Below are 27,664 nucleotides of genomic sequence, written 5' to 3' on the forward strand. Positions count from 1 at the left end.
TGAGAAAAGAAGCAGATCGTTAAGCTTGTTGGGGTGGCACCTAGCTAAGTCCCTCCGATACTTAAGTCAGTGTGAGATCGTAAAAGTAGGTCGCTAGCGAGTTGAAGCGACCTGAAAGTAAAATATGGTGAAGACAGCGTACCAATAATGCACTGACTGAGGGTATTTATAGAGTGAAGCTAGGGGGTCTGGTGGATCCAATGCACGTGTGCGACCAGACCCGATTAAAAAGGTGCGGATCCTGCTGGTAAACTTGTAATTTTATGCCCTCTCGGGAATAGAGTTATCCTTTTGAGTTATCCTATATCAAAATCCATTTTGAATAATTTAAAGTCTTCTCTCACTTTCTTTTTTTGTTTGAACTAATTGACAAGACAATACAAGTAAAATACTATAGTATATTCACTTAAAGTTGTAATTGTTTTTTCCAAAAGAAAATGATATTTCTCACTCATGATTATTGCTAATTAATTTATTTCCAATTGTCACAAGTCACAACAAAGGGTTCAAGGCAGTTTTGATTAGACTGTGTTTGGATGCATTGACAACAAAATAAGTGACCTGCAACAGTATAAGAATAGGCCAATAATCTTTAAACTTTGTGCTTTGCTTTTTCATTTTTTGTCTTCCCATCACTAAAAGTTGTAATTAAATTTGCACCATTAATTCACCAATACTTGATGTCTTTTCTGAATAAAAATATAATATATAGGTAAAAAGTTCAAATACCCATATTGTGATGTAATATTTATACTCGTTTTTTTTTTTTTTTCTTAATTGCAAAACTTTAAAATTGTCAATTTCCATAGTGAGAGAAAATCAGAGACAAAAACAATTAAGGGACAGTGCTAATATTATCATTGATTATATGTATTAAGTGTAGCTAATTTTTATTGTGTCATAATAATGAATTTATATTATTCGTTACTATGTAGCACGATGTATTATTAACTTTGATTCCGTATGAGATTTACGGTATTTATCTTGAAAAGATATCTCGTTAAAAAAGGAGAATTCGAATCTTATAAGTCACTCAAATTCCCCGTCAACAACCAATACATAGAGCATGTCTATATTAGTTTTATTAGAGATAATTACAATTATTTTTTCTAAGAAAAGCTTATCACTAATAAAAATTAGTACAGATGTGTCACTAGTAGTCGAATAGTGATAATTTTATGCATAATTCTTATCAGTATTAATTTTGTTCTGGTAACATCAAAATTATTGTCAGGTAACATATATTTTAAGTAGTAATTTTTTAGGATTGTCAATTAATATAAATTTAATTGTCAATATTATCTTTTGTCGTAGCTACTTAATGCTTTATTTATTAATTATTCTCAAATACGCTGGTATTAATTTTTTTTTTTTTTATAAAATCAACCTGGAATATTGCAATAAAAATTTTAGATTATATGATGTGATTATATTGCAATAATAAATTACAAGGAAAAATTTGAAAAGTGGAATAGGATTGCAGTGAGATCAGCAGTACTTCATAGAGGATCATCCAACCACCAAAAAGTTGCTGGAAACACGACACCAATTTAGCATTAAATAATAGTCATTGCATGCAATAAATGCAGTACAATAAAAATCGAAGGAAATAAGTTGCAAAGTACGTTTTTCTTATTCTTTTTGGTTTTTTTTGCTTTTCTTTATTATGAGCAATATACGTTTCTTATTCATAACATACCCAAAAAGGCTCATATATATATATATATATATACATATATATTACTTGGCTCACCAATCACCATAGTATAGGCCACTTAGATTAGGCTTTTGGAAATGGGCCGGTGCGCAATATATATTCAAGCTATTTGTAATATATAATTAATATAAATCATAAAACTTTATATATATATATATATTAATGTGGGGATATTTATGACGACGCATTAGAGACTTTCAAGATTAACATAGACCTTTACATTCATGGAATTATCATAGAGAACCCCTAAGAAAACCTTCAGATACAGTATGTTCAAGCCCCTGCCAAAGGGCTCTTCATCTATTATTATTTCTTTAAGTATCCAAAGTATCCGCAAGACCTCTGTATTTGGTGAAAAGAAAAATTATCCTTGACTGATAAAAGCACCACCTTGTCTGCTGGAATCACAAACTATTACTATTAATTCTTGGTATGTACGATTCACTGCACATCGTAGATCATGTTTTAAATCAAGGATGCACGTAAAATCATACAATTAGACCGGCATGCATAAATATTGGCCAGCAACTATTGTTTCATATATCAACTTTCAAGAAAGTTTCTACACCACTTTGCCAGTAAGGAAAAGGAGAAAAGGTTTGAAACACATATGTTTATCATTCGCTAGAAAAATGATGAGTCCTTGAAGAGCTTAATTGACAGATTTAATACTGAGAGACTTGATGTGCCTGATTTGAGGATAGATATGATGACCTACATGGTCTGAAGAAAGGGTCTCTAGCGTATGCATTGGCTAGAGAGCCTCCAACAGATGTTGCGGAACTTCACCTTATTGGTGAATAGGTGTCCTTGACTGACAAAAGTACCATCTTGTCTGTTGGGACCATAACCTGTCACTGTTCATTCTTTTTTTTTTTGGTAAAGGTAATTTTCATTAAGTAAAAAAGAGTATAATAGTATAATACAACTTGCTTAATCTAAGTAGTTTTCTCGACAGGCCAACAAATCTGCCATAAACGGTAAAGTGCACAAGTGCTAATAGCAGTAGGTAATTTTACACTAGAAATCCTCTTCTGCACATCTCGAACACCCACAGTGCGTGTATCTCTATGTACTCCATCAAATCACCTAATGTTGCGCTCACGCCAGATATGGTACACACACGATGCCAAAAGAGCGCGGTATACCGTAGAAACATACTGTTTACCTCTCTATTTGTGAGCAGCTCATAAGACGTCAGTAGCCCAAGTTCGGTTTGGCCAGTGACTTTATACGATCCTTCCCAATTGGGGTCCAATTTTCAAGTGGCTTTAATGTATCCATCAATCGTAGTACTAGGTCCCCTATTTAGAAATGGCAGGCTTTCACTCTATGATTATGGGCGTTAATAATTTTGCTCTTATATCTTTGTGTATGAATTAATGCTTTTTCCCACAACTCTTCCACGATATCTAACTGCTTCTTGAGAAGTTCGGTATTATCTTCTTCAAAAAAATATAATATTCTATGAGAGGGCCTTAGAAGCAACGCAAGAATGATGGTCTCTGTCCTATACCCTAAGGTGAAGGGGCTTTCCCCTATAGAACCCCTTGGGGTTGTTCAATAAGGGGTTTTCCCCTATAGAACCCCTCGGGGTAGTTCGATAGGCCCACAAGACACTAGTTAATTCTTCAACCTAATTTCCTCCTGCTCTGTCTAACCTTTTCTTGATTCCTTATACCAATATGCAATTAGTAACTTCCACTAGCCTATTGGCTTAAGGGTGTGCTATTGATGTCAACCTCTGTCTAATATGTAATCCCTTACACCATTCTTGTATCTTTTTTCCTTAGAACTATCGATCTTGTCAGAGATTATTTCTCGCGGAAGTCCAAAACGACAGACAATATTTTTCCACACGAACTTTATGACCTCCCCCTTCGTGATACGAATGAGTGGTTTAGTTTCCACCCATTTTGTGAAGTAATCAATAGCCATGAAGAGGAATTTCCTTTGACCAGGGGCCAGTGGAAAGTGACCACTATATCCATGACCCATTGGGAAAAGGGATACCGAGATAACATAGTAGTAAGGGGTTCCAGGGGTTGATGTATGAGAGTGAAATGCCTTTGGCATCGCTCACACTTGGTCGCTAAGTTTGTGCATCTTATTTCATAGTGGGCTAAAAATAGCCGGCCTGCAAAGCTTTATTGGCCAACATTCAAGTTCCAACATGTGACCCACAATACCCATCGTATATTTCTTTGAGCACATGTAGCCCCTCATATTGGGATAGGCACCGGAGCAATGGATGTATGAAAGATTTCTTGAACAAGATCCCCCTTGCATCAAGAAATAGGCGGCTCGGGCCTTTAACGTAGCAGCCTCCCACATATATGCTGGGAGATGTCCCTTCTCCAGCCATTGTATGAGGGGTGTCCACTACTCATCTCCTAGAGAAATGACTAGGATACTTAACTGATCCCGGGGCTCAGACAAGTATTGTATAGTAATAGGTCGTGTTCTGCAATCTTCTAAAGCACTGGCTAATTTAGACAGATAGCCCACCTTCATATTATCTTCTTTGGGAATTTGCACAAGTTGAAAACTTTCAAATTTTTTGCTTTTAATTCTTCAATCTGTTGCGGGTATTGGATCATACTCTCCTCCTTAGCCTCGTATTCTCCTTTCACTTGTTTAACTATCAACTGAGAATCGGAGTAAACCATGAGGTAACGAGCACCTGCTTCTTGGGCCATCTTCGTCTCCAACCCTAAGGCTTCATACTTAACCTCATTATTAAATTCGAATCTCACCGCACTCTGTATCCTCTCCCTGATGAGAAGTGACCACTGTATATGAAAACTGGGAACTTATGGCATGGAGTCTGTTTCTGGCATAGGAATTTTTGGGTGCTCGGAGGCATGGTCCAAAAGGGGTAGTGTCTCCCAGATCAACGAAGTCCTCTTTCCATTGTAGTTCGCAGAATTTTGATAGGTACCCAAAGACAACAGAAATATAAACTACAAATTCTCTCTATCTCTGTGATTTTCTCTTCAAATTGGTGTCCTCTCTCCCTTTCTCCTTTTAAGATCGATTGCCAATTCTAGAGCAAAATGATTGCCAATTCTCCTTTCAGTTTTTAACAATCAGCTAATGGTTGAAATCAAAAGCGATCATTTTAAAAAACAATTGACACTAAAATTAATGAAACCAGAAAGCAAAGTACTAAAATTAATTTAACTACACAATTAGAAAATCAAAAATAAAATCACCCTTCAATTATCTTATAATCAATTATGCAATGTTACGACCAATTATACTTATAGATGGAAACCTATTCCCAAGGGACCCATACCCAAAATCCCTATGTACCCAACTTTAATGACCCCAAGATATTTCAGAGTCAAAATCAAAAAGGCCAGTTATTAGTTGGCTTTCACTGCAGACTTCCTTATCCTCCTCTCCCTTCAACACTATGATTGCTCTCCATTCCTTCCTTCAAATGGATAACTATATGCATATGTCTGTCAACAAACCTCTGCTACTATCAGACTGTCTTAAAGGGTGGGGGGTGGGAGGTGGGTAGGCTGCCTGCTGCATCCATCATCATGCCCTGCATTCATACTACATCTCCATCTCACACTCTTACTACCTTATTAATACTTCACTTCCACAGTCATTATTAGTTTCCGGGAGTTAGCACTCTAACCAGACATCATAATATGTTGTATTTTGTGTATATAATAAATAATTTTTTATATTTTAGAATATATTATAAATAATAATAGATATAACTCGAAATAATATAAAAAAATTGATATAACGATGTCAGAAATTATCATTATAAGTGTTTAACTTTTTTTAAGTATTAGTATAGACGACTAGGGGTAGACATTCGGATCGTGTAGTTCGGGTCGGGATCAGATCCAATCGAGTTCGAGTAATTTTCTTGGATTTTTTTCAAAAAAATCGAGTATCGAGTTGACTTCTAAAAGCTGGGTCGGGTTTCAAGTAGAAAAGTCCTAATCGAACTACACAATCCGGTAATCGATATTTAAAAAAAAAAATAGAAACTTTATCCTTCCTCCAAATTTTTCTTTTTGTTTTCTTCTTTAATAAAATATTCTTTTCAAATATTATTTTATTTTTCTCTTGTTTCTGCAATTTATATTGTTATAAATCCTAAAATATTACAAAAAGAAAGTAAAAGGAATTTAATAAACCCAAATCTTGGCGTTTAATGTTTAATTTTATTATATATTTAGTTTATAATGGTTAACTTAATTTTTATGATTTAATAAAATTTATTGATGAAATTATTTTTTTTTTTACTTTTGTCTAATATACTAAAAAATTAAGAAAATATATTAAACTAAAGTTTAATAAAATAAAAAAAAAATAGTGAAATGAAGAGGTATAGTAGAGTCTATAGGGTGTAGATATATAGGGCATGGGCAAAACCTTATCAGTTATTAGTGAGTGTTGTAGAAGCAATTAAAAGGGTAGCAGTGTGTGATATGATGCAGTCAGTGAATTAATCCTGTTCCATTGTGGGTGTGGGTGTGGGCCCAAGCAAATCAGAAGTGGGGCCCTTACAAGTTGAGGCCCCCATGCCTCTGCCTCTCCCTTCCCCTTTTGCTGGAAAGGCTATCCATGTAAGATATGAGTCATGGTGCATTCAACTGCTCCTCCACTCATAAGACTTTCTCTCTGAATATTGACATTGTCAGGAATTTTTGTTTTTCTTTCTTTCTTTCCCTTCTTTTTTTTTTAGGATAATTATTGTATTAATATTAGGAAAAAAATTACTATTGCTTGTAATTTTAATAACTGTGTACTAAAATTATGGTTTATAATTTCTATTAGCCACGATTAAATAAAATAGATGTAAAAACATAGATTTTTCACTAAAAAAAAATTATTTGCCATGACTAAGAGCCGTGGTAAAAATATGACTTTTAGCCATGGCAAATGCTCTAGCCACCCTCCCAAATACCATGGGCAACAACCGTTGTATGACCGTGGTCACTAATTATTGTTTTTTTGTAGTTTAAATTCACTTTGTCGACTCTATTATTCGGGTGATAGCAAACACTTCCTGTACAATATAAAATACGGTGAATTATAAAGGGTTCTCTTGAAATTTATTATAATTATCCAAAAAAATTATAATTTACGTCTCATTATCCATTTTTGTTAAATTATTAATGGAACCTAATGGGACAAAAATTGCAAATAGGTAAGTTATGGGATGTAAATTAATTTCGCCCAGATGGCAAATGAGAAATGGGAAATGGGATTGTGACCTTGTACAAAAAATGTTTACGTGTCTCATGTCCAATTGGACCAATTTCACATGGTAGTTGTAGCCCGTGTCCTTCTTACTTGCTTTCAAATCGTAGAATTTATTAATGTTTTAGAAGTTGGGTCATTTTTAAGTAATTTAAACATCTGCCTAATTTATGCTAAAATATTTTCTCCGCCTCTATTCTTCCTTCTCTAGATAAAATTTTAGTTTCAGTAAAATAATTTTCCGTATATATTTTTATACCATCTAACAACGAGCTCATTCTGTTAGCCTACATTATATTTCTATCTGTTAATGAGAGTAGTTGTTCTTATCGATCTAATTTGTTGATTAAAAGAAAGAAGCATTTAAGGATAAGAGAAAGCAAATGGCAAATGCTAGAAAAATTACAATTTACATCCCATAACTTATCCATTTGCGATTTTGGTCACATAGTTTTACGACTCAACATATTTAGTCCCACAAGCCTAAAAAAATTACAATTTAGGTCCCATTGCTAATTTCTGTTAAATTGTTAACAGAAGAGAACCACGTGCTCTTTCCATTAATAATTTAACAAAAATGAGTAATGGGACTAGAATTGCACTTTATTTTTGGATTTATGAGACTAAATCTGTTGAGTCGTAAAACAATGGAACCAATATTACAAATAGGTAGACGTAAATTGTAATTGCCCTCAAATAATACATGTCAACACTCAAGCAATTATACGTCTAATCATAAAGGAGTGAGGCCTAAACCTTAGCATTTATATGATAAATTTTTTAAATTAAATAAAAACTATATCTTAAAATAAAAAGAAAATAAGATCTAATAAAAACACATAAAACTGCTAAAATTTCGACTATTTCAAAATTGTTTAAAAACTTAATAAAAAATAGGCCTCTAGGAACTAGATGTACTCAATATTTACGCATGTCGACAAATTTAAATGTCATTGTATCAATATATATTGACGACTATCTTGATAGCATTTTAATACTAGAATATACAAAATATATCAATATGTTCAAGCATTAACAACATACACATCTAGCCAAAAAAAAAAAAAAGTTCTATTACCATTCATAAGTTCAATATTATGATTCTCTGGATCTCTAACCTGTATGAACTTTTCGCATGAAGCTTGGCTTGAAAGAATTGTGCCACCAAATCTAGTTGATAGTCTGTGCTTCTAGTACTTGTAATAACAAAAAATAAACGAATTATAAAATAATGTGTGATTATACTTTTAGAAGCTTTTAGTGAGTGTATACTTGAATATTTTTGGATGAATTTTGTCTCTGTGAAAATTTATGGGTGCCTTTGGTTTTTTGAATTTAACTTAAATTTTTAAGGTTATTATGGTATTTTTCATTTATAAGCTAACACTGTCAATTAGTTTCTTGATGGCAGATGAGTTGGAGGGGAGTGTTCGATGATTTATATTGTACAGAAACTGTTGGGAGACTACCTTCCACTGAATTCAAAGGAATTCAGCCTTAACGAACAAATTTGGAATCATGCTCCATCAAACTCGTGGATCATTCGGTCTTCTCCGACCGACTGATGGTTGCATACAAACAAAGAACCCTCCCAGTAGGAGAAGACTTATTTTTTATCTTGTCTCCGCATAGGCACACAGGCCCTCCTTCGAGCAAGGCACATAGGTCCATCTTCACGGAGGTGCATAAGATCTATTCTGTGTAGGCACAAAAAGATCTATTTTCCACAATCACAAAAAGCCCTGCTACTAGCACACACCTCCGGAGGTTGCTCCTCTAGCGAGGCCCCTAAATCTTGCTCTGAGCAGGCACACTCAAATAAGTCATCTTCCATGGAGGCTCTTGTTCCCTGATAGCACAAAAGCCCTAATCATAATAGGCACATTTTCATTGTTAATATTTTCTTGCAGAAGAATAAAGCTCTACACCTGAGTAGGCACGAAAGATACCCGTTAAGCACGAAAGCTCTACATCTAAGTAGGTACAAAAGATACCCGTTAAGCACTCTCTGTGAAGACATATAAACCATGCTCTGGGCAGGACCTTTAGAAAAGTTATGCTCCTTGCAGGCACGAAGTTATAACCATTCTCCGAGTAAGCACTTTTAGAAAAGTCATGCTCCCATAAATTTCCTTATGGGAAAGCAAAACAAGAAATGGTTCTCTTTTCGGGTCAATCTCTTACCTTTAAGATGCCTACTGTAATAAGTGTCAATGTCTCCACTTATTAGAATGGGGGAGCTAAATGATACCAATAAAGATGGGTTGGCCAAATAGGCCTAAATGGTTCAGAAAGAAGAAAGAGATCGCAAGAGTCCAAATTAATGCAAAAGGCCTAGGTGGCCCCCAGGAGGCCCAGCTTAGGTAAGAGTCCAAGGTACCCCTAGGAAGCCCATTTCGATTTATGCTCCTAGAGAGTTCGGCAGGATCCACCCCCAGAAAATAAGTTTGTTTGACCAAGATTAGATAAAGGTCTAGGGGGCCCCCAAGAGTCCAGTTTGGGTAGAGCCCCTAGAGAGTTCGGTAGGAGGCATCCACATGAAATAAATCAATCACAAGAAGTCCAATTAGCCCAAATCCAAGGCCTAGATTCAAAAAAGCCTCATAGGCCTAAGAGTAAGTTTCGGGACACGAAATTCCCCAGCCAAAGTTAAAGGCCATATCACGTGGCGTCCACATGTGGACTAGGTAGTATCAACGTAGGATCTCTAAAGGCACATTCTATATGATCAAATAAGAACCAACCGCCTTCTCAAGTATATATGGTGCCCCAGACGAAAGTAACCTTTAAACCCTAAAAGCTAGGACTCCGGCTGGGGGAAGGTGTCTTTACAACTGGCTCACCAAAAATCCTGGAAGGCATCCTTATACACTAAGATACACTCATCCTTAGCGGACTCGAAGTAACCTTTAAACCCTAAAAGGTAGGACTCTCGCTGGGGAAAAGCGTCTTTACAACTACCTCACGGAAATTCCTAGAAGCCATCCTTATACTCCAAGATACACTCATCCTTAGCGGACTCAAAGTAACCTTTAAACACTAAAAGCTAGGACTCCGGCTGGGGGAAGGCGTCTTTACAACTGCTTCACTGGAAATCCTAGAAGGCATCCTTATACCCAAAGATACGCTCATCCTTAGCGGAATCCAATCCTCTTGGGAATCACAGATCTTCCAACCTATGGTAGATAACCTTCCACCAAGTTCGAGATGGATCCTCTAACCGTTGGGAGATGACCTTCCACTGAATCCGTAGGTATTTCAGCCTTATCCAACCACCAAATCCATGAGAACTGTTGGGAAGGACTAATGCACTTTTCCTAGTCCACATAGAAAATATAAACAACTTTTCTCCTATATATATTAAAACATCTTGCTACCTTTGGAATGAGAAGTGTGCGTAGGTGGATTTTGGAATAATCACCACACGCGCGCGTGGGTTGGGCAAGCGCAGTTACATATATTTTTTTGCAAATATTACATTTAAATCCTTTATTTCTCACATTTTTGGACTCCTAAGTGACCAAGTCTTCTCATTAGTAGAGTTTTTTGTTTCTGTTGAATAATAAATTCGTTGGTAATTTTTGTGGCTGATGTAGACTCCATGGTTCTCCAGCGAAAGAGGCTCAACTCCATGCATTTGAAACACACCAAAAATCCGAGAGCCTCTTTTATTTGCTCTGCTTTCTCTCTTTTCTCTTCTGAGTGTTGTTTTGTTCGTTATTCCAAGCTCTCTTCCACAAGTGAGCTTGTAAGAGATTTATAACTGTGTTAACCTTGGAGAACGATCGGTTTATACTACTGCACCACGGTAGTACCAAAATTTCGCTTTCAAGATAGTAGTTTTCCACAACATAATCTTTTATTTTCTAACAGTTGAAAGCGAAATCTTGTTATAAGGGTTGTTCCAATCACTAAAACACTATCCGGCCTCTCCAAGCTAGAGCCACTTGACGGGACCAACTATAAACGATGGTACAAAAGTTGCTTATAAATAGAGAACTCCTCAAGCGAGAGAAGACATGTTTTTAACCTTCATACTACAACTTTCAACTTCATTCTATAACTTTAGTTGAAAGAAAACACTTCCGGTTAGTACTTAAAGCTTTACAAATCAAATTACAATTTCAAATAAGAAGTATGATGGGATCAAACAAAAGAAAAATGGGCTAACATTAGAACCACTGCAGCCCCAAAACCTCCTTCCTGGATTATAATTAGTCCACAAAGTTCTATTAACAAGCATATTACAGCATAAACATTGCCTCATACTTTAAATTCGTCTAGACTACTGATCGTTTCCCTATTGATTAGACCTGTATTCTACTTAACATTTGACGACTAGTAACTACTTTTTGCTTGTTTGCGATGGAAAGTAGTTGTCCCTTCATGAACTTTCGAGAGCCTAATGCACAAACACGAGTAATATGATTGCCCTATTAACAGTGATCAGAGGAATGAGTGCAGAATAATACCTCCCTTCCCAGCAAGAAAATCAGCTGAAACAATGGTCCCTTTCGCAAATGTCGTCGGGGACTACAAGTATGATGTACGCGCCGAAAAGGGGGAAGACGGCAGTGACATTGCCGGTGGTTGGAAATAGTCATTGATGTGAGCTGAATTATTCCTTGTTACCCTAAGGCCCAAATCGTTTTTGGCCAATATCCTGTTTAGTTCATATAGGATGGGTCTAGATCTATATCCCAAAGCCAGGGTCGGCAGCGGATTAATAATTGATATTATTATAACAATACAAGAAAATAGATCAATAGCTATAAAAAAAATTGATGCTAGTGTTAGCATCGAGCTAATTAGCAAGCAAATTTTTTGTTGCTAATCTATACTAGTTAATATATATTGTAAATAATTCATTGCTAAATTTGTTAGCAAGTAAATTTTCGTTGCTAAATATTAGAAAGTAAATTCTTGTATTGAATTAACGAGTATTTTTTTTTCGTTAACTGTAAATTACATTAATGAAAAAAATAGTACAACACGGTTCAAGCATCAGAAGTCCCTTCGAACCAAGGGATCCTCCATAGTCTATAAAATCCCCGTGTACTAACAGTTGAGGGGAGAGTGTGACTAAGTATAACAAGCCTAATCTCATCAACTATAATTTTTCACAAGTGTGGAACAAGAGCGGCTGGTATGCTGAAAGATCCGTTGGTTTCGCTCTTACCAAAGGTGATAAACGAAGGAAGCCAATAGTGCTCGAAATGAGGCGTTGACGACGTGCTTCCCCCTCCACTTGGTCAACATCCATTCCACATCAGTAGCCCAAGATCGAGCGGGCAATTGGAACCGTACAATCCTCTGGATACCTGCAAGGCACTGGCGAGCATAGCTGCAGCGAAAGAATAAGTGATCCTGGGGCTCAAGTGATCCCTCTTGGCATAGGGCACATGCCCCTCCAGTGTGGAATAACCAAGGTTTATCAAGTGTAGAAAGCTTCTCCAAAACGGCTAACCATAATATAAATTGATTGCAGAGAATCTTAAAAGGACCCAAGAATAGTGAATACCAAGTTACCTTGGGTCCATGGGGCGGAAGAGGTGATACGCAGAGGCCGTGGTGAATACGCCCCCCCGCTAATCACATACTATACGGTCTCCTCCTAGCTAAATCGATATTTGGGAGCATAGCGAGCGAAGAGCAAGGATCTGACGCCACCCCCATGAGCAACGAGTAATTTATTTGCTAATTATCTCAACGTTAATTTTTTTTGTTGCTATCAAACTATTTTCTTGTAGTGTAGAGGCCCCCGAGAGATAAAGTTTATATAGGGATGTCAAACTTGAACCTAAGCTCTCTCCATTTGGGGCGGGTTTTCAAGTTATAACTGGGTTTCGGGAAGGATTCGAGATCATGATTTTTTTTACATATTTAAAAAAAGTTTGTATATTTTATTTATACTTACATGTAAAACATAAGGTAATACTTTTGTAAATTAAAACAATAATTTAAATAAGTTAGTGAGTTTTAATGCATAAATAAGTAACATATATTTTGAAAGTTTTAATATTTTAGAGTTTAAAATATGCACATCAAAATTTATACAAAAAATAAATTAATCTTTAAATAATATTTTTGTCTCGTATTTATTAAGTTAACGAGGTACTATTTTTTAGAAATTATATTTTTTAATATTTTAAAATTTTTAATTTGGACTAGCGATAGTCGGGTCCAATCCAGCCGAGTCCCCCAGTCTCGAAAATCCTTGGAAGAGCCGATCCTGAATTTTGACAAATCTAACCTCGAAACCGCCATAGATAAGTTATCCTAATTGACGCACTTGCTAAAAAAGCCAAATTTACAATTTTATCCTTAAAAAATGACGGTAAATTTTCCAATTACTTGTTTACCTTAGCTAATTTGTTTAAGGGCAAATAAGAAATTTGACATCGTTGCCCTAATTTTATCCACCAAAGTAAATTAATTCTTATACCACTTATTCAAAGGTTAAAGTACAGTACTTTTGGTCCTACGGCCAAAACTGATAGTATGTCCCTAAATATTTCGAGGCATGACTTTGACCCGTATATATTTTAAAATTGTTACAATTTTGATCCAATCATTAGAGTTAAAGTTAACGGAACAAAAAAAAAACGAGCCTGTTGTAGAACATGGCCTAGCTGGGTTTTGCACTACCGTGTTGGCAGATGTTGCACGGCTAGTTCCTGCGATTGGTCCAACCTCCTGATTCTCCAGTCTTTTACCTCATATTCCTGCTTGCATTCCCCCTCCTGCCAACCTCCACCATGGTCCTCACCGTCCCCTCGCTGTACACATCCAAGCCCGTTTCTTTCTCCTGCACAATCGCAGCCATCGCCAGCGTTTTTAACCACCTTTGCATCACCGTTTTATTAATGGTTGTATACAACATTGTGCTGCTGGGGTTTCTTATGCTTTTCATCATTGCCGCCGACACGCAAAATCTCGTCTTTCTTTCTTATCCATGGTGGTGATTTGTGTGTTGTTTTTGGGAGTAAATGCTTAGGCTTAATTACATTTATTGCAACGTATATTAGGGGTGGCAAAATAAGGATTCTAAATAGAGGGGTGATAAAAAGTATTTTGAAATTAATTTATTTTTTTTGTAATTGTGGGACTCAGGCCACCGAATTTCTAAGAGTGGCCGGAACTTGCTTACGTGGACAAAAATTAAGGTTTTTATTTTGGGGCCTTTGCTAATTGAATTTTGTTTTTAAGAAATCAACTGACACCTAAGCATTTAAGTGGAAAAAAACCTTGCCATATAAGCAATGATGTGGAAAAAAATATTCTTTTATTTGAACTTTTTATTGATTGGACATTATTTTTATTTCTCCTCTGCCGCATAACTAATTACATGAAAAAAAAATGTCAAATTGCATAAAATAAAATTTTATTTAGATTATATACTAGTTGTTGTGGCACGGCGTCTAGTGTATACATAATTTTACACATTTTAAAATATATCACTAATTTAAAAATATATACATAAGATCTAAATACATTAAATTATAAAAAAATACATTATAATATTATAAAAAATTTTAAATCATAAAAATAAAAATAATACAAATTTAATTAATTAAAAAAAGCTTACACCCACCCCCTTCTCCCACCCCTCTACCCCCGCCATTACGCATTGCCTCCACGCTGCTGCCTAGGAGGGGGACTAGGCGCTTGGGTGACATCGTTGTCGCCTAGATTGGGGGCGACGATGCATCGCCTCCCCTCTCCTAGGGCCGACAACGGCAGCGTCAAGGGTGAAGCGAGGGAGGGTTTGGGTCGGTGGGTGGCTCGAGGGTGGGGGGCTGGTGTTTAAATTTTTATTTTATTTTATTATATAAAGTAATAATTTTAGTTTTATAATTGTACACATAATACAAAATTTTAAATTGATTTATATAATTTCACTTTATTTCCATCTAAGTGCTTATGTGGCAAATAAAAAAAAATGCTCAGTCAGCAAAAATTCCGAAAAAAAGAATTATTTTTTGTCCACATAAGCGAATTTCGACCACTTTTAAAAATTCGGTGGTCGGAGTCCTACAATTAAAAAAAAACTATTTTAGGGTACTTTTTGCCACCCCTATATTTAGAGTTCTTGTTTTACCAACTCGTGATATACGAAGCAGTAAATGCAATTAAACCTAAATGTTTATACATATGATCACATTGCGGCATCTTGCCAATGTTGCGTCTGTTCTTGAGTGTGTATATAGTTTTGCTGCCGTGAAGAAGAGCTATGAATTGTTGAAGAGGAAAGGCATGCATGTGGTTTATCATTTTTGGTTACCTGGCTATTTTTGGATATCTTGGTGTTAATAAAAAGTGGCACATGACCATTGGTAGGCCCAGTCCACTACCAAAAAACACTAACCTAGATGGCTAACCAAAAACAGCTACCTTGGCCCATCTCTTGGCTCGGCCCACTTCTCTCACCCAATCCACTTGATCCGATGCGTCTCCCTCTTGGTATTTATTTCTTGCTCTTCGGCAAATCATAACCCTAAACCTAATCTGCCTCTCTCTCTATCTAATCTCCCTCTCCCTTCTCTTCTCTGGGATCTGCCTCCGTCGTTCTCTCTCACCATCATCAATGGTCGCTCTCTATATATACTTTTCCTTGTGTATATGGTGGTTAGAACAATACGAACAGAAGTCTACTTTCTTCTTTCTCTTGCTCCCAATTGAAAAGTTCTCTGTGAACTTAGTTCCTTAGTAGAAACCTAAGTGAGTTTGTACGTCTAAGCCATTGTGGCAAGGTTGTTTTTGGGTATTTGAAACCGATATAGTAGTTGCCGGCCTCAATGGCTGTAGGCTTCCCTCTGACCAGATTTGGCTATCTAATTATTTTTTACCCTAAATATATGAATCGAACATGTAATTTACCCTTTATTTAGTTTAGCCAAAGAAATATGATATTACATATTTTTTTAAGGGAGTAAATTACTACATTTTAAAAAACTAAATTACTATTTTTTTCATAAGATAATAATTTACTCATTTATAATATTACATGGGGTTGCATGTATTTTTTCAAAAAAGAAAAAAAAAGTAATGTTTCTGTAATTAATAGAATTTGAGGAAGTGTGCGTATGTGTATATATATGTATGTTTTACTTTCCAAAATTTATGGTTCATGATGCCAATGTAATTATTTAGGTTGATTTCCATTATAGTGAAGCTTTTTAGGTCTACCACACACACACACACACCCACTCAAAAAGCAAAAGACGAAAGCAGATCAATAGTCAATACCGTCTTTAAGTTGACTCGACATTTTGGGGATGTGGTCAGGAGAGTTGAAGACATTTCGGGTCAAATTGAGAATAGCATGGTAGCCTTTAGGCATATCATTATCAAGATTTTCCAATTACGTATATATACACTCTCTTTTTTTAATAAACTTTTGAATTTAACCGATAAATTTATACAGAATTAGCAGATGGAAGCACGAATTTATATCAACTAAAATTCATACATTTCATGTCCATAAATTGGAATTAATCTTGAAATATTTCAATTTTTTTATTGGTAAAGAATGATTATAGTAATAAAGCTAATTTTGAATGAATTGGTTAAGAGTACTGCAATTTATTCAAGTGGAAAGACTATGAAGTCAATTCGATTTTCATGTGTGCATCTGTTTATTTCAATATTATTTTTTAATTGATTATTTAATTTAGAATGACAAGTAATTAATATAAATTTTTAAATTTAAATATATAGAATAAAATAATAAAATTAAATTTTTTTTTTTAAAAAAAAGAAAGTAATAAAGTGTTGGTCCTTACGTAATTCAAGTATAATTTAACTTCAGAAAAAATGTAAGTAATTTCCTATGGTATTATAAATGAGTAGATTACCTCTTATAAAAAAATAAAAAAATATATAGCAATTTTCTTCTTGTATTTGTTTTTACAATAAAGCAACATACCTCCTTAAATAGAGATAAATTATTTTATTTTAAAAAAAATATATAAACTATTATTTTTTAATTATAAAAATAATTTTACTCATTTATAATTTTATAAAAGAAAAATTGTATTAATTCTATTTCAGTTTAAATTATGAATAGATGAATAATATTCTTGAAATTAGTTTAGTGGATGAAAATGATGTTTCTATACCAATTGACTAAAAAATAGTATACATATTGACATGATTTGAGAGCTGTCACATTCAAATATCACTTTCACATCATTTCAATTAATATCAGCATTTTAAAAATAACTACAGGTGCTTCACTTAAGCATATCATCATCAAATGGGATTTTGAAATGCCAATATTATATATAATTTCTGGTGCAATTTCAACTCTCGTTTTTTTAAACATTTGCAGGATATTAATGAGTGGTGTCCATTGTTTATTTAAGATGAGTTTGTGGTTAGCTTTAAAAGTTATGTTTGAAACTCAATTATAGTGACAAGGGCGTTTGTCAACTTATATATAATTTTTTGTTTGATTAATTGCGACTTTCAAGGCGTTTGGCACTATGAGCAAAGAGAGGGTTAGTATAAAAATATTAACTAATAATTTTAATTAGGATCAAATATAATTACCAATTGGCCTAAGTCCAACACGAAATCCGAACTTGTTAGACATGTGCTATTTTCGCATACATTAATTGGTGCCATTTGTTGGAAATACAGAGTTCAAGACGTAAGTTATTAAGGAGATTCCTGACAATGCCCCAAACAAGCAAAAGGCTGTGCAAGTTGTTGTAGGGACGTCCCTGACCTCGACGAGTGGAGGGTCCGCTCTAATACCCTTGGCACCTGCACGACCACCCCCAGATTCGTAGGTCCTGTGGTTGACCCCCACGACTTAGCACTTCCTCGAATACCTCCTTGGGAGAGCTATCCCCAGCTCTGTTGGGAGCCATTCAGCGGATAGTTTCAGCGGCTATTTTGGAATAGGTTGCAACACTGGCCCCCGCCTGTAAGCCACTCCGTCCAATGCGAACACCCCTGAAAAAGAAGCTAAAGAAGGCGCCCATGTACATGGCCGAAAAATAGGGACATCCCCCAATAGTCTCTCAAGAGGTCCCCCTTCAGTGGCTTACGCGTTTGGAATGCCTTCAAAAGGGTCTCCAGAATGTTCAGTACCAGATTGTCGGGGCCCCTGCAGAGGAGTAGTAGGCTGTCCCTTCTCTAAAGCGGTAATGGTAGATGAACTTCCAACAAATTGTCGAATCTCAGTCATTGTTGAATACGATTGCACGACTGACCCTCAAGAGCATCTATCACGTTTTGAGAATGCAGCTATCTTACATAAGTACACAAATGGGATCAAATATCGTGTTTTCGTTACCACCTTCGCCAGGGCCACCCAACAACCGTTCAACCAATGGCCCGTGGGAGCGATAGGAAGTTTCCAAGAGTTTCGATCTCTCTTTTTGCACCAATTTGTTAGCAGTCAAAAATTTCAAAAAATGGAGCTTAGTCTCTTTGTCGTACGACAGAAAGACAATGAACTCTTGAAGGAGTACCTACAGAGATTTAATACTGCTGCATCAGAGGTGCTCTCCGCCTCTCAAGAAGTAAAGGTCAATGCTTTCTCTCAAGGGCCATTAGATGGGGACTTCTTTAAGTTCCTGGCGAAGAAACCTGTCTTCTAGTTTTATACCCTCCTAGCTCGTGCTGCAAAATACATTAACATAGATGACGCCGAAGCTACTAAGGAGAAAAGTTGTGGTGAAAAAAGAAAGTTGACGAAGGAGGAGGCCGCCTCCTAAAAGCATCGGACTGATTTTCGGGATAAGAAACCAGCTTTCTAGAGAGTGAATGCAATATATACCCCATTGACTATATCTATTACTTAGGTTATCATGGAAGTAGAAGGAAAAGGTCTATTATCTCGTACCAAATCCTGGAAGGATGGTCCCCAACGCCCCAAGTCTGATAAATTGTGGCATTTTCACAATAACTACGATCATACTACCGAAGAATATCGGCATTTGAACAATGTGAATATCCAAAGTGGATATTTGCAGGAATACGTATGCAGGGAGAAAGCCTGAGGGACAGGACCTTAGCAAAACCAAGAGAGTGTTAAAGCAAAAGAGACGAAAGTTTCTAGTCCGGAACCTCTCCCAAGAGAAGGGCACAAGATTGTGTCTGTGGAGAGAGTTGAGACTAGCGCCCCACCCACCCACCCACCCATAAAAGGAATCATAAGAATGATTGTAGGGGGCCTGAGTGGAGGTGATTCCCATCATGCCAGAAAAGCAGAAGTAAGGGAAGCGCATGATACAACCATGAAGGAGGTGCTGGACATGGAGGCGATGAGGACACCTCCCTCATCCAATTTAGGATAGCAGAACAGTCAGGACCTAAAAATTCCCACAATAACACTCTGGTCATCACAGCTTTATTGGCCAACTATGAAGTTGGGCGCACTTTTGTAGGCTCAAAGAGCTTGGCAGTACTAATATTATCTAAGTTTCTCTCCGAATGGGGCAGGGGAAAGGGAGAAGGAGAAAGGAGAAAAAGGAAAAGACAAAGAAGTATAAGGATGAAAGAGAAGGAAAATAAAGGAAATGAAGACAAGAAGCAAAAAAAAAAAAAAAATAGTCGCCAGATCACTATCACTTGATATGGTAGAAGCATGTAATTTTTCCAAGTCACCGTCCAATGTGGAAGGGGAAGGGTGGAAAATTCCATAGTCAATAAAATCACAATTTATTATGTCAATTCCGACAGCCAAAGTCATCAAATCGCACAAAATCAAAAAATTGATGTCATTTGTTGCCACTCGTATAATTAAGTGTCCTCAAAATGCCACCCCATTAACCTATAGAACGAAAAAATAAAAGGCAAAATTGCAAAATTAGTCCTGTAAGTATAGGGGGGTGGCAAAATTAATCCTGCAACTACTGAACTGGCAATTTTAGTCCTATATGTTTTCATTTAGTCTCAATTTTGGTCCTTCCGGCCAAAATTACCCAAAAATTAGCCGGAAAAATTGGGGTTTAGGGTTTCAGTTGCCAACTGGTCTCTACTTAAACACGTGACATCTTACATGGCTGCTGACTGGTAATTCTGGTCGGAAGGACCAAAATTGCTACTAAATTAAAACATATAGGACTAAAATTGCCACTAAAATAAAACATTAAGGAGAAGTCGTGGATGTAACATTGACGGAAACTGATCGGAGGGATGTGTGCGCCATGGGGAGCGAACACAAAGGTGTTGGTCCGCCAACCAGATAATTGCTGGTGACGGAGATATGACGGAAAAATCAATGGTGGGCGCGGAGAAAAAGTGACGAAAATAAAAATGAAGAGAACCGACCGAATAGTTGATGAAAATGGATGGGCTTGGGTGCAATCAACTCGCCGGAGGATGGGGAGTTGATTGGTGGTGGTCTCGAACAGTGGGTAGGTCGGACGGCGGTGAATCGAGAAGAGAAAGAAAATAAATCTAGGTTTTAGGATAAGACTATAATCAACAATTGGGGGCATGTTTGAACTCTGATTGAAACACATGCTATAGGGTTGGAATCAGCGTAGGATGGCGAGTTTAGTGGTAGTACGCGTGGCCGGAGACGCGCCGGAAAAAAAATTCCGGCGACCGGCTTGGTGGTGGTGGGTGATGGTTAACCTTTTTTTTTATCACGTCAGCATCCACGTAGGATGCTACCTGTGTAGTAATGTCCATTTGTCGCCGAAACCCTAATCCCCAATTTGATTTGTCAATTTCCGATCACTTTTGGCCAGAAGGACCAAAATTGCTACAAATTTTAAACATAAAGGACTAAAATTGCCAGTCTCATAGCTAGGGGACCAATTTTGCCACCCCCCTAATATACAGGACTAATTTTGCAATTTTGCCAAAATAAAATTTACTCATTTACTTAATGCAACTATAGCGATTATTTCTTATTATATTGATAATGAACATATTTCTTTTTTTTTTTTTTATAAAATTTCAAGTTTGAAAATGATATTTTATTAAATTATATTCCGACACTTTTTAAGGTATACTAAGTAGTAATTTTAATAAATTTTTAGAGCATTTCAACATTCTAAAATGTATTTTTTGTGTATCGTCTGGTAACATCATGATACACTATATTCAGTGTGAAATAAACTAACCCGTAATCTATAATATTATTTGAAAAAAAAAAAAAAAAGGAAAGAAAACTTTCGCACTACTATTTTTTGAATACCTAAAGTTATCCATTTTTTTCTTTCTTTTCTTTAAAATTTTTTTATCAAATTAGTAATTTTAAACTATGAATGCACATCTGAAATGCAATGCTAACTTAGACGGATGAAAGCTATGACATTGTTTGGATCACCTGTGAAATGATGAGAAAACGGGAAAATATGTCTTATTAGAAACTTTGACATGCTTAGTTGCCTACTACGTATCAAATCAATCATTACGTAGATGAGTGTGGAAGGTTGATCCAGCAGCATGATGATGATTTATTGACAGGATTATTACATCACAAATTCTGGAGAATTAACCATCTTAATGTGAAAGCCCATACTTGAGCTGCCTAATCGTTGCAACATCAGTTTTGAACGAAGCAGCCAAGACAGGGTCATCAATACTGGTATTGAACACAGCACTGGGGATAGAAACTGTTCCCGCATTGGCGCTGCCGAATGCGGAAAGCGCGATGGCCGGGTTCTGACCGTCCGGGTTGTACTGATAGTGAACAAGTCCTTTGGGGAACACGAAAATGTCACCTTGTTGAAGCGTCTGCGTGAAGAGATGGTTAGTGGTGTCAACGAATCCCACTTCAAGACATCCAACGAGGAGGAACAAGAGCTCCGACGAACGAGGGTGGGTGTGTGTCGGGTTGACACTGCCCGGAGGGTAGAAGAGAGCAGCGTACGAAACGCTCTGGCCGTTGAGGGCCGGGAGTTGGGCCATGGTTGCCTTGTAGACGGTGAAGTTTGGCGGTGTTGCTCCGATGAAGGAGCGTAGGCCGGTGTAGGTGAAGAATTCGGCGTCCACGGTTGTGTTTGGTGGAGCTATGAAGTCGGAGAGCGTATCCGCGTCAGCAGCGAGTGATGGACGAAGCGTAGAAAGTGTAATTAGCGCTAGCAGAAGCAGTAACGACCCGTATTCGGAAGACATTTTGTGAGAGGGTAATGTTTAGAGAATAGAACACACGAAATGTAGTGAGGAACAAGACATATATATCGCTTAGGGTTACGTTGTATGGATATTTAAGTCGATTTGTACTATGCTTCTTGGTGTTGTCAATTGGAACATACTGGCAACTGCAGATAATTAGTTGTCAGTCTGTTCTTGTCTTGGAATATTTTTAGCTTTGGCAGATTATTGCAAGAACGATGAAATCATGGAAAGAAATGAAGGGAATGTTATTTTTGGCTTTCAAGATTTTCGTATGGAATTTTCTACTTGAAAGTCGTTGTATCTTCTATTGAATTTAATATATTTATGCTACGTGCATAGAGTTTTTCCCAAAGTAAAGTAAATCACACAATATTTGTGCACATAACGTGTAATATTAATTGAAAAAGAAGATATAATAAAATTTCGAATAAAAGAATATTCAATTATTAAGATTTTGACCGAAGTAATTTGTCTTCCGCTAAATGCATAATGGATGACAAATAAATGTATGGATATATGTATATAGCTCCCCAGAAAGGGTAAATTATAATTTACTCCTCAGTAATTTATGAAATATATATTCAAAAAGATTCTTCCTGACCCAAAAAAAAAAAACCAATATTTTTTAAAATACTGCATATTATGTGTAGTGATTTTTTTTTTTTTTTTAGTTACAAATTATATTTATCTCCTTGAATTAAATATATATATATATATATATAAGTGGTTTGGATCTCATCAACAAGTGTTACGGTTCATACTTATTTGATATAAAAATAGTCAAAATATATTTATTTTGAAGAAAATATAAATTTTGTATATTTTAAAATATAAAAAATAGATATATGTTATATAGAAAACATATATATATATATATGGTGAATAGCAATTTACTCCCATGTGATATTGAAAATGAGCACGTTACCCCCTCTATAAAAAAAATATATAGCAATTTATCCCTCTATACTTTTTAAAATGAAGCAATTTACCCTCCTTATACAGGGAGGTGAATTGCTTTATTTTAGAAAACATAGGGAGGTAAATTGTTGTATTTTAAAAAATACGTGGAGGCAAATCACTATTTTTCTTCATAAGGTGGTAATTTGCTCATTTGTGATATCACAAGAGAGTTGGTTGTATTTTTTTCCATATATATAGGAGAAAAGGAGAAGGGACTCGATGGCAGGGGAAGAGACGGGTGGTGGAGGATCTGGGTGAAGGAGGTGGCAGATCGGGGAAGCGGGTGTAGGGGGTAGTGCGATGTAGGCGGCTGCGGATGGGTGGGGACGGAGTAGGCGGTGAATTAATATATATAAATATTTGTATGTATATATCAAATATCATATTAAATCTAAATCATTATTTTGAATTAAATAAAATCTAAATCATTAATTTTTATGTTAAATCTGGATCTTCAATTCAAATATAGTGAATTTTTATTTAAATCTGAATAAGCCAAAGTGTAAAATAAATTTTATTGCTAAAAATCAAGAAAAATCACATGGAGCGCGTGCGTTAAATAGTGTCATGGGAGTTTTCGTCTGTGTATCGAAAATATAGGAGAGTTTTTTCCTTATTTTTTTTCTAGCAAATGTTTTTTTAACATTTCATAGATCACGGGGGTAAATTTTCCCTCTTTGGTATAACTTATTGAATATTCAATTTCAAATTAGATATTTTTTTTAGTTCATCTAATACATAAATGCCATGTTCATATGTTATCTATTTATTTAAGGAAAAAAAAAATTATACTCACGACGTATGTATATTAAATAACATAAAAAATATAATAAAATTTAAATAAAAAAATAGTCCCCTCACGAAAATAGAGCTGTATACCCTAAACTACCTGCCGAAAGAAGGTATCATATTTGGAATTTGAGGAATATTAATGATTCCTAAAACGGTGAAGAAAACTAATATGATCAACACTCTGAACAAGCAAATGGCTGCAACATCTATGATGTATATATTATGCTTGGGAATAATACTTTATTATTTTGTTATTTTCTGCTTACTCGTCTTATTTATCAATATTTATAAGATAACCCGTTACTTATTAATTTATTATGATGCATATTGGAGTCCAATAGCATCCAAGGACTGAAGGGTCTTTTTAAAAATTTTAAAATTAGCAGATGGGCTAATCTATAATATAGGGATTAGTACTCCAATACTTAAGTCAGTAAATGATATGCGATGAAATAAAATAAAAAAGTCAACTAGAAATTGTGAGATTGGATGAAATAAATAATGTAGTTTGAAGATGGAGTGCCGAAATATGAAGATTATTGGTACCGAAGGTGTGTGAGAGAAGTGCAGAAAAACGAGAGAAGTACTCAACCAACCTTGTTGTGTGAGCTTTTCTGCCTGTTGGCTTATCTTAAACCCTATTTACTGAAAGAATCGGTCTTATTCTAACATTTATAGAAGTAAGTTGCGAGATATTTAGAGGTCGATTGGAGAGATTGAGATATCCTCAAAAATTTTTAATTTCTAGATGTTGTCCATACCCGGACTGCTGCTTACCAATTTTTGTTGAACCGTCTAAACACCAAGACTATAATCCTCGTAAGTTGGTCTATTCTTGAAGGGGCCTGCCGTTGGTAAATGGGTGAGATTTAATTATATGATCTCATAGTCATGAGATCTCAACTTTCCCATTCGATTACCCCTTATCGGCCTTCTTCTTTTCGATCAATATTTTTGTATCACTTTTTTCAATTATTTATTGGAATTAGACCTAACATAGAGAATAAATTAACATACACTCGAACAATTGGATTCTTGAGTCGAAAATATATAAAAAATAAAGGAATAAAACTTCTGTTTTATACCTACAAAATTAAAAATACAAAAAAAAAAAATTATATTTACACTCTTGATCTATGACCTGTTAACATAAACCATCGCTATATTTTAGATAATTACACATACACCCACCAGAATATCATTATCACTTACACAAACCTCCTCTTAATTTTTTAAAAATTACCCACACACCCCTAAAAATATTAACATCCTACCCCTATTTTTTTATTGTTAGCGGTAGTTTCTGTAATTATGCAAAAAAATAAAGATAGTTTGTGTAAATAGACCATAAGTCAAAGGATGTAAAGGTAATTATCCCAAAAAAAAATGTTGACAACAGTTTCCTTTTATATGAATATTAACTATTTGTTACTATATAATTAATTACTCTATTACCATATACATAGATGAGTCTAAGCTCTTAGAGATTAATTACATGAATTGAAAATATTTTAAACGCAATTTAATTATTTGAATATTAAATCAAAACCGAGTGAGGAATTTAAGGGAATTTATAAATATGTCAAGAAAACATTTCCTATTTATTAATTCCTTGGCATATATAAAACGTAGTTGACTTTGTCACTGTATGCATATTAGGATTGAATATCATTTTCTATTGATTTCTCTTCATCAAACTTTTGCAATGGAAAATCAATCTCCAGATCATCAGGTACTTATTTTTGTTTGCAATTGTTTACAGTTTTTCTGAAAAAATCATGGTTAATTGTCGTGATACAGACCAAGGTCCTGTCCATGAATATTAGTTGCTGCGACAAGTGTCCCAAGATTTTGAAGAAGAAACTATTGAAGATGCCGGGTATATTTTGCTGATTCCTTTCATTTATATGAAACTCTTTTTTTTTTTTTATTAAATGAGATTCGATTCGTTATTACGTCATCCATTACACTCAAATTTAGATTTAATTCTATACATCGGTATTTCTAAATCAACAAATATATAAAAAAAATATTAAAAATAGATTATATACCCACATTAATAAAACTCGAACTTATAACTGCTGGTTGTTTATTTATTATCATTATTTGAAACTCAAATTCGCATGATACCTAGTTTTTGTGTCCGATTTTCTGGCTGGGACACATTCTCGTGGATTTTTCCAGTCTTGTGGGAACAATTTTTCCATCCCTACACGAGAAAGTGAGTTCATTTTTTAAAATTAAAATTTAGGGGTCGTGTTTTTTTTTTCTTTTTTTGGTTTTAATTCAGAATGTTTTTCATTATAGTATTTTTGTAGGAGGAAAATGCAATTGGCGCATTGATTTTTCCTATTTGAATTTCCAGTTACAGTATCCAGCTTTATAGTATTGGGGAAAAGAAAGGGAAAAGAAATTGAAAAAATAGTGCCATTTTCACAAGCCACTGTACGTTTTATTTTATCAAAATTGAAAAAAGAAAAAATACAAGGATAAATGAACAAATTACCCTTATGAAGAAAAAAAAAAGTTACCCCTCGTTTTTTAAAATGCCGCAATCAAATTACTCCCTATTAAGAAAAAAAAACAAATTACCCTTCACGTTTTTATATAATGCAGTAATTTATCTCTCTATATTTTGTAAAATGAAACAAATTGCTATTTTTTTCTCATAGGAATAATTTGTTGATTTGCAATATCACATAAATAAATTGTATTAAACCTATTGAAAAAATATTAAGTGAAATTGTCCACTGTAGACTTGCTTTAAAAGTCCACTTTTAATGTCTAAACTCCACAAAAATGACAGATCTTGTATGCCTTAATGTAATTTGTTTCGTTCTTTGCTTTTCTTGGGTACAAGGGGTGGATTCAGTTGCTATAGACATGGAGAAAGATATCGTATTGGTCACAGGGACAGTGGACGCAATGACGTTGGTCAACAACGTTGCAAAGCTAGGAAAAACAGTACATCTTCTGCCAAGCAACAAACATCCCAAGAACAAGAACAACCATGTTGATGAAAAACACATGGAAATCAGCAATGAAGAGACTCCCACTTTTCCTCTACAGAAGGGGAAAACGCACAAGAATTGCTGCTGTAGAGATGGTCGTCACAACGACAAGAAAGAGGTAGAAGAACATAAATGTGAAGCATATGTGCCGGCCAAGGTCGATGAGAGAGTCTGCAGGGACTACTACTGTAAAGTCCACCCAAAATCGCGTAAGATTGTGGATAAGACGCCAGCAGGGAGTTCCGCCTTGTTTGGGGGCTTACCGTTTTACAACACTAGCTTTGGTGGAGGAGTTCCTTATAGAGGCTCGTATTTGTACCCCGGGTGGTACAGAGAGGAGCCGCCCCATCCAGCCCGTTTTGGGTACCATCCAGCGAGTAGGATGCTTCGACCTCCATTTGGTTTCCAGTAGGAGTTGCCTTATTGCAGGCTTCATGAAATGTGAAGTTGCAGTTTGAAATAGTAGCTAGTGTTGTCACATTGGCGTAATTCCGCTCCATTCCTTAGATTTTCAAGCATTTGATTGGCGGTCTTTCTTGTTACTGACCTAATGCTGCTTCTAATGGTTCTATTACTAGTGTTCTGGGACATGATGTTTGTGTTAGTCCTGCTCAACTCTTTATCTTTCAAGATGTAACTAATTGTTCGAAGTGCTGATGACTTCTACATTCTCCATAAAGTTCAAACTCGTGAACTTAAACGAAAAGCTAATAACTTAACTATGAGACCATCGTGGACGTTTTCTTTTCACAAGGTTCAAAAGCATCCTAACTGCGTCAAAGAAAGAATTAAAAAAGATGGAAGTTTGAGAAAGCCATGACGTGTTAACTCTCTCTTTATGCATAAATCCCACTTGGTT

General features: G+C 35.5%; 2 protein-coding genes across 2 annotated transcripts; one reads left to right on the forward strand and one right to left on the reverse strand.

Annotated features, from left to right (window-relative positions):
- Window positions 1-21,256: 21,256 nt before the first annotated feature.
- On the reverse strand, window positions 21,257-22,272 carry LOC105160996 (putative germin-like protein 9-2). Its single transcript, XM_011078543.3, has one exon. It carries the CDS (start codon window positions 22,037-22,039, stop codon window positions 21,425-21,427), a length of 615 nt encoding a protein of 204 aa, XP_011076845.1. The 5' UTR covers window positions 22,040-22,272; the 3' UTR covers window positions 21,257-21,424.
- Window positions 22,273-25,465: 3,193 nt separating this feature from the next.
- LOC110011921 (uncharacterized) lies at window positions 25,466-27,217 on the forward strand. Its single transcript, XM_020693586.2, has 3 exons — window positions 25,466-25,526; window positions 25,595-25,673; window positions 26,655-27,217. The coding sequence occupies exons 1-3, from the start codon at window positions 25,500-25,502 to the stop codon at window positions 27,215-27,217; spliced, it is 669 nt and encodes a 222-aa protein (XP_020549245.2). The 5' UTR covers window positions 25,466-25,499.
- Window positions 27,218-27,664: the final 447 nt, after the last annotated feature.

Source organism: Sesamum indicum, linkage group LG4 (genome assembly GCF_026168435.1).
Source record: "Sesamum indicum cultivar Baizhima isolate 11 linkage group LG4, ASM2616843v1, whole genome shotgun sequence".
NCBI classification, from domain to species: Eukaryota; Viridiplantae; Streptophyta; class Magnoliopsida; order Lamiales; family Pedaliaceae; genus Sesamum; species Sesamum indicum.

Coding starts and splice junctions, on each gene's coding strand:
- LOC105160996 (XM_011078543.3), bottom strand. CDS start 22,039: ATGTCTTCCGAATACGGGTCGTTACTGCTTCTGCTAGCGCTAATTACA.
- LOC110011921 (XM_020693586.2), top strand. CDS start 25,500: ATGGAAAATCAATCTCCAGATCATCAG. Junction 25,527..25,594: donor ATCAATCTCCAGATCATCAG/GTACTTATTTTT, acceptor GTCGTGATACAG/ACCAAGGTCCTGTCCATGAA. Junction 25,674..26,654: donor GAAACTATTGAAGATGCCGG/GTATATTTTGCT, acceptor CTTGGGTACAAG/GGGTGGATTCAGTTGCTATA.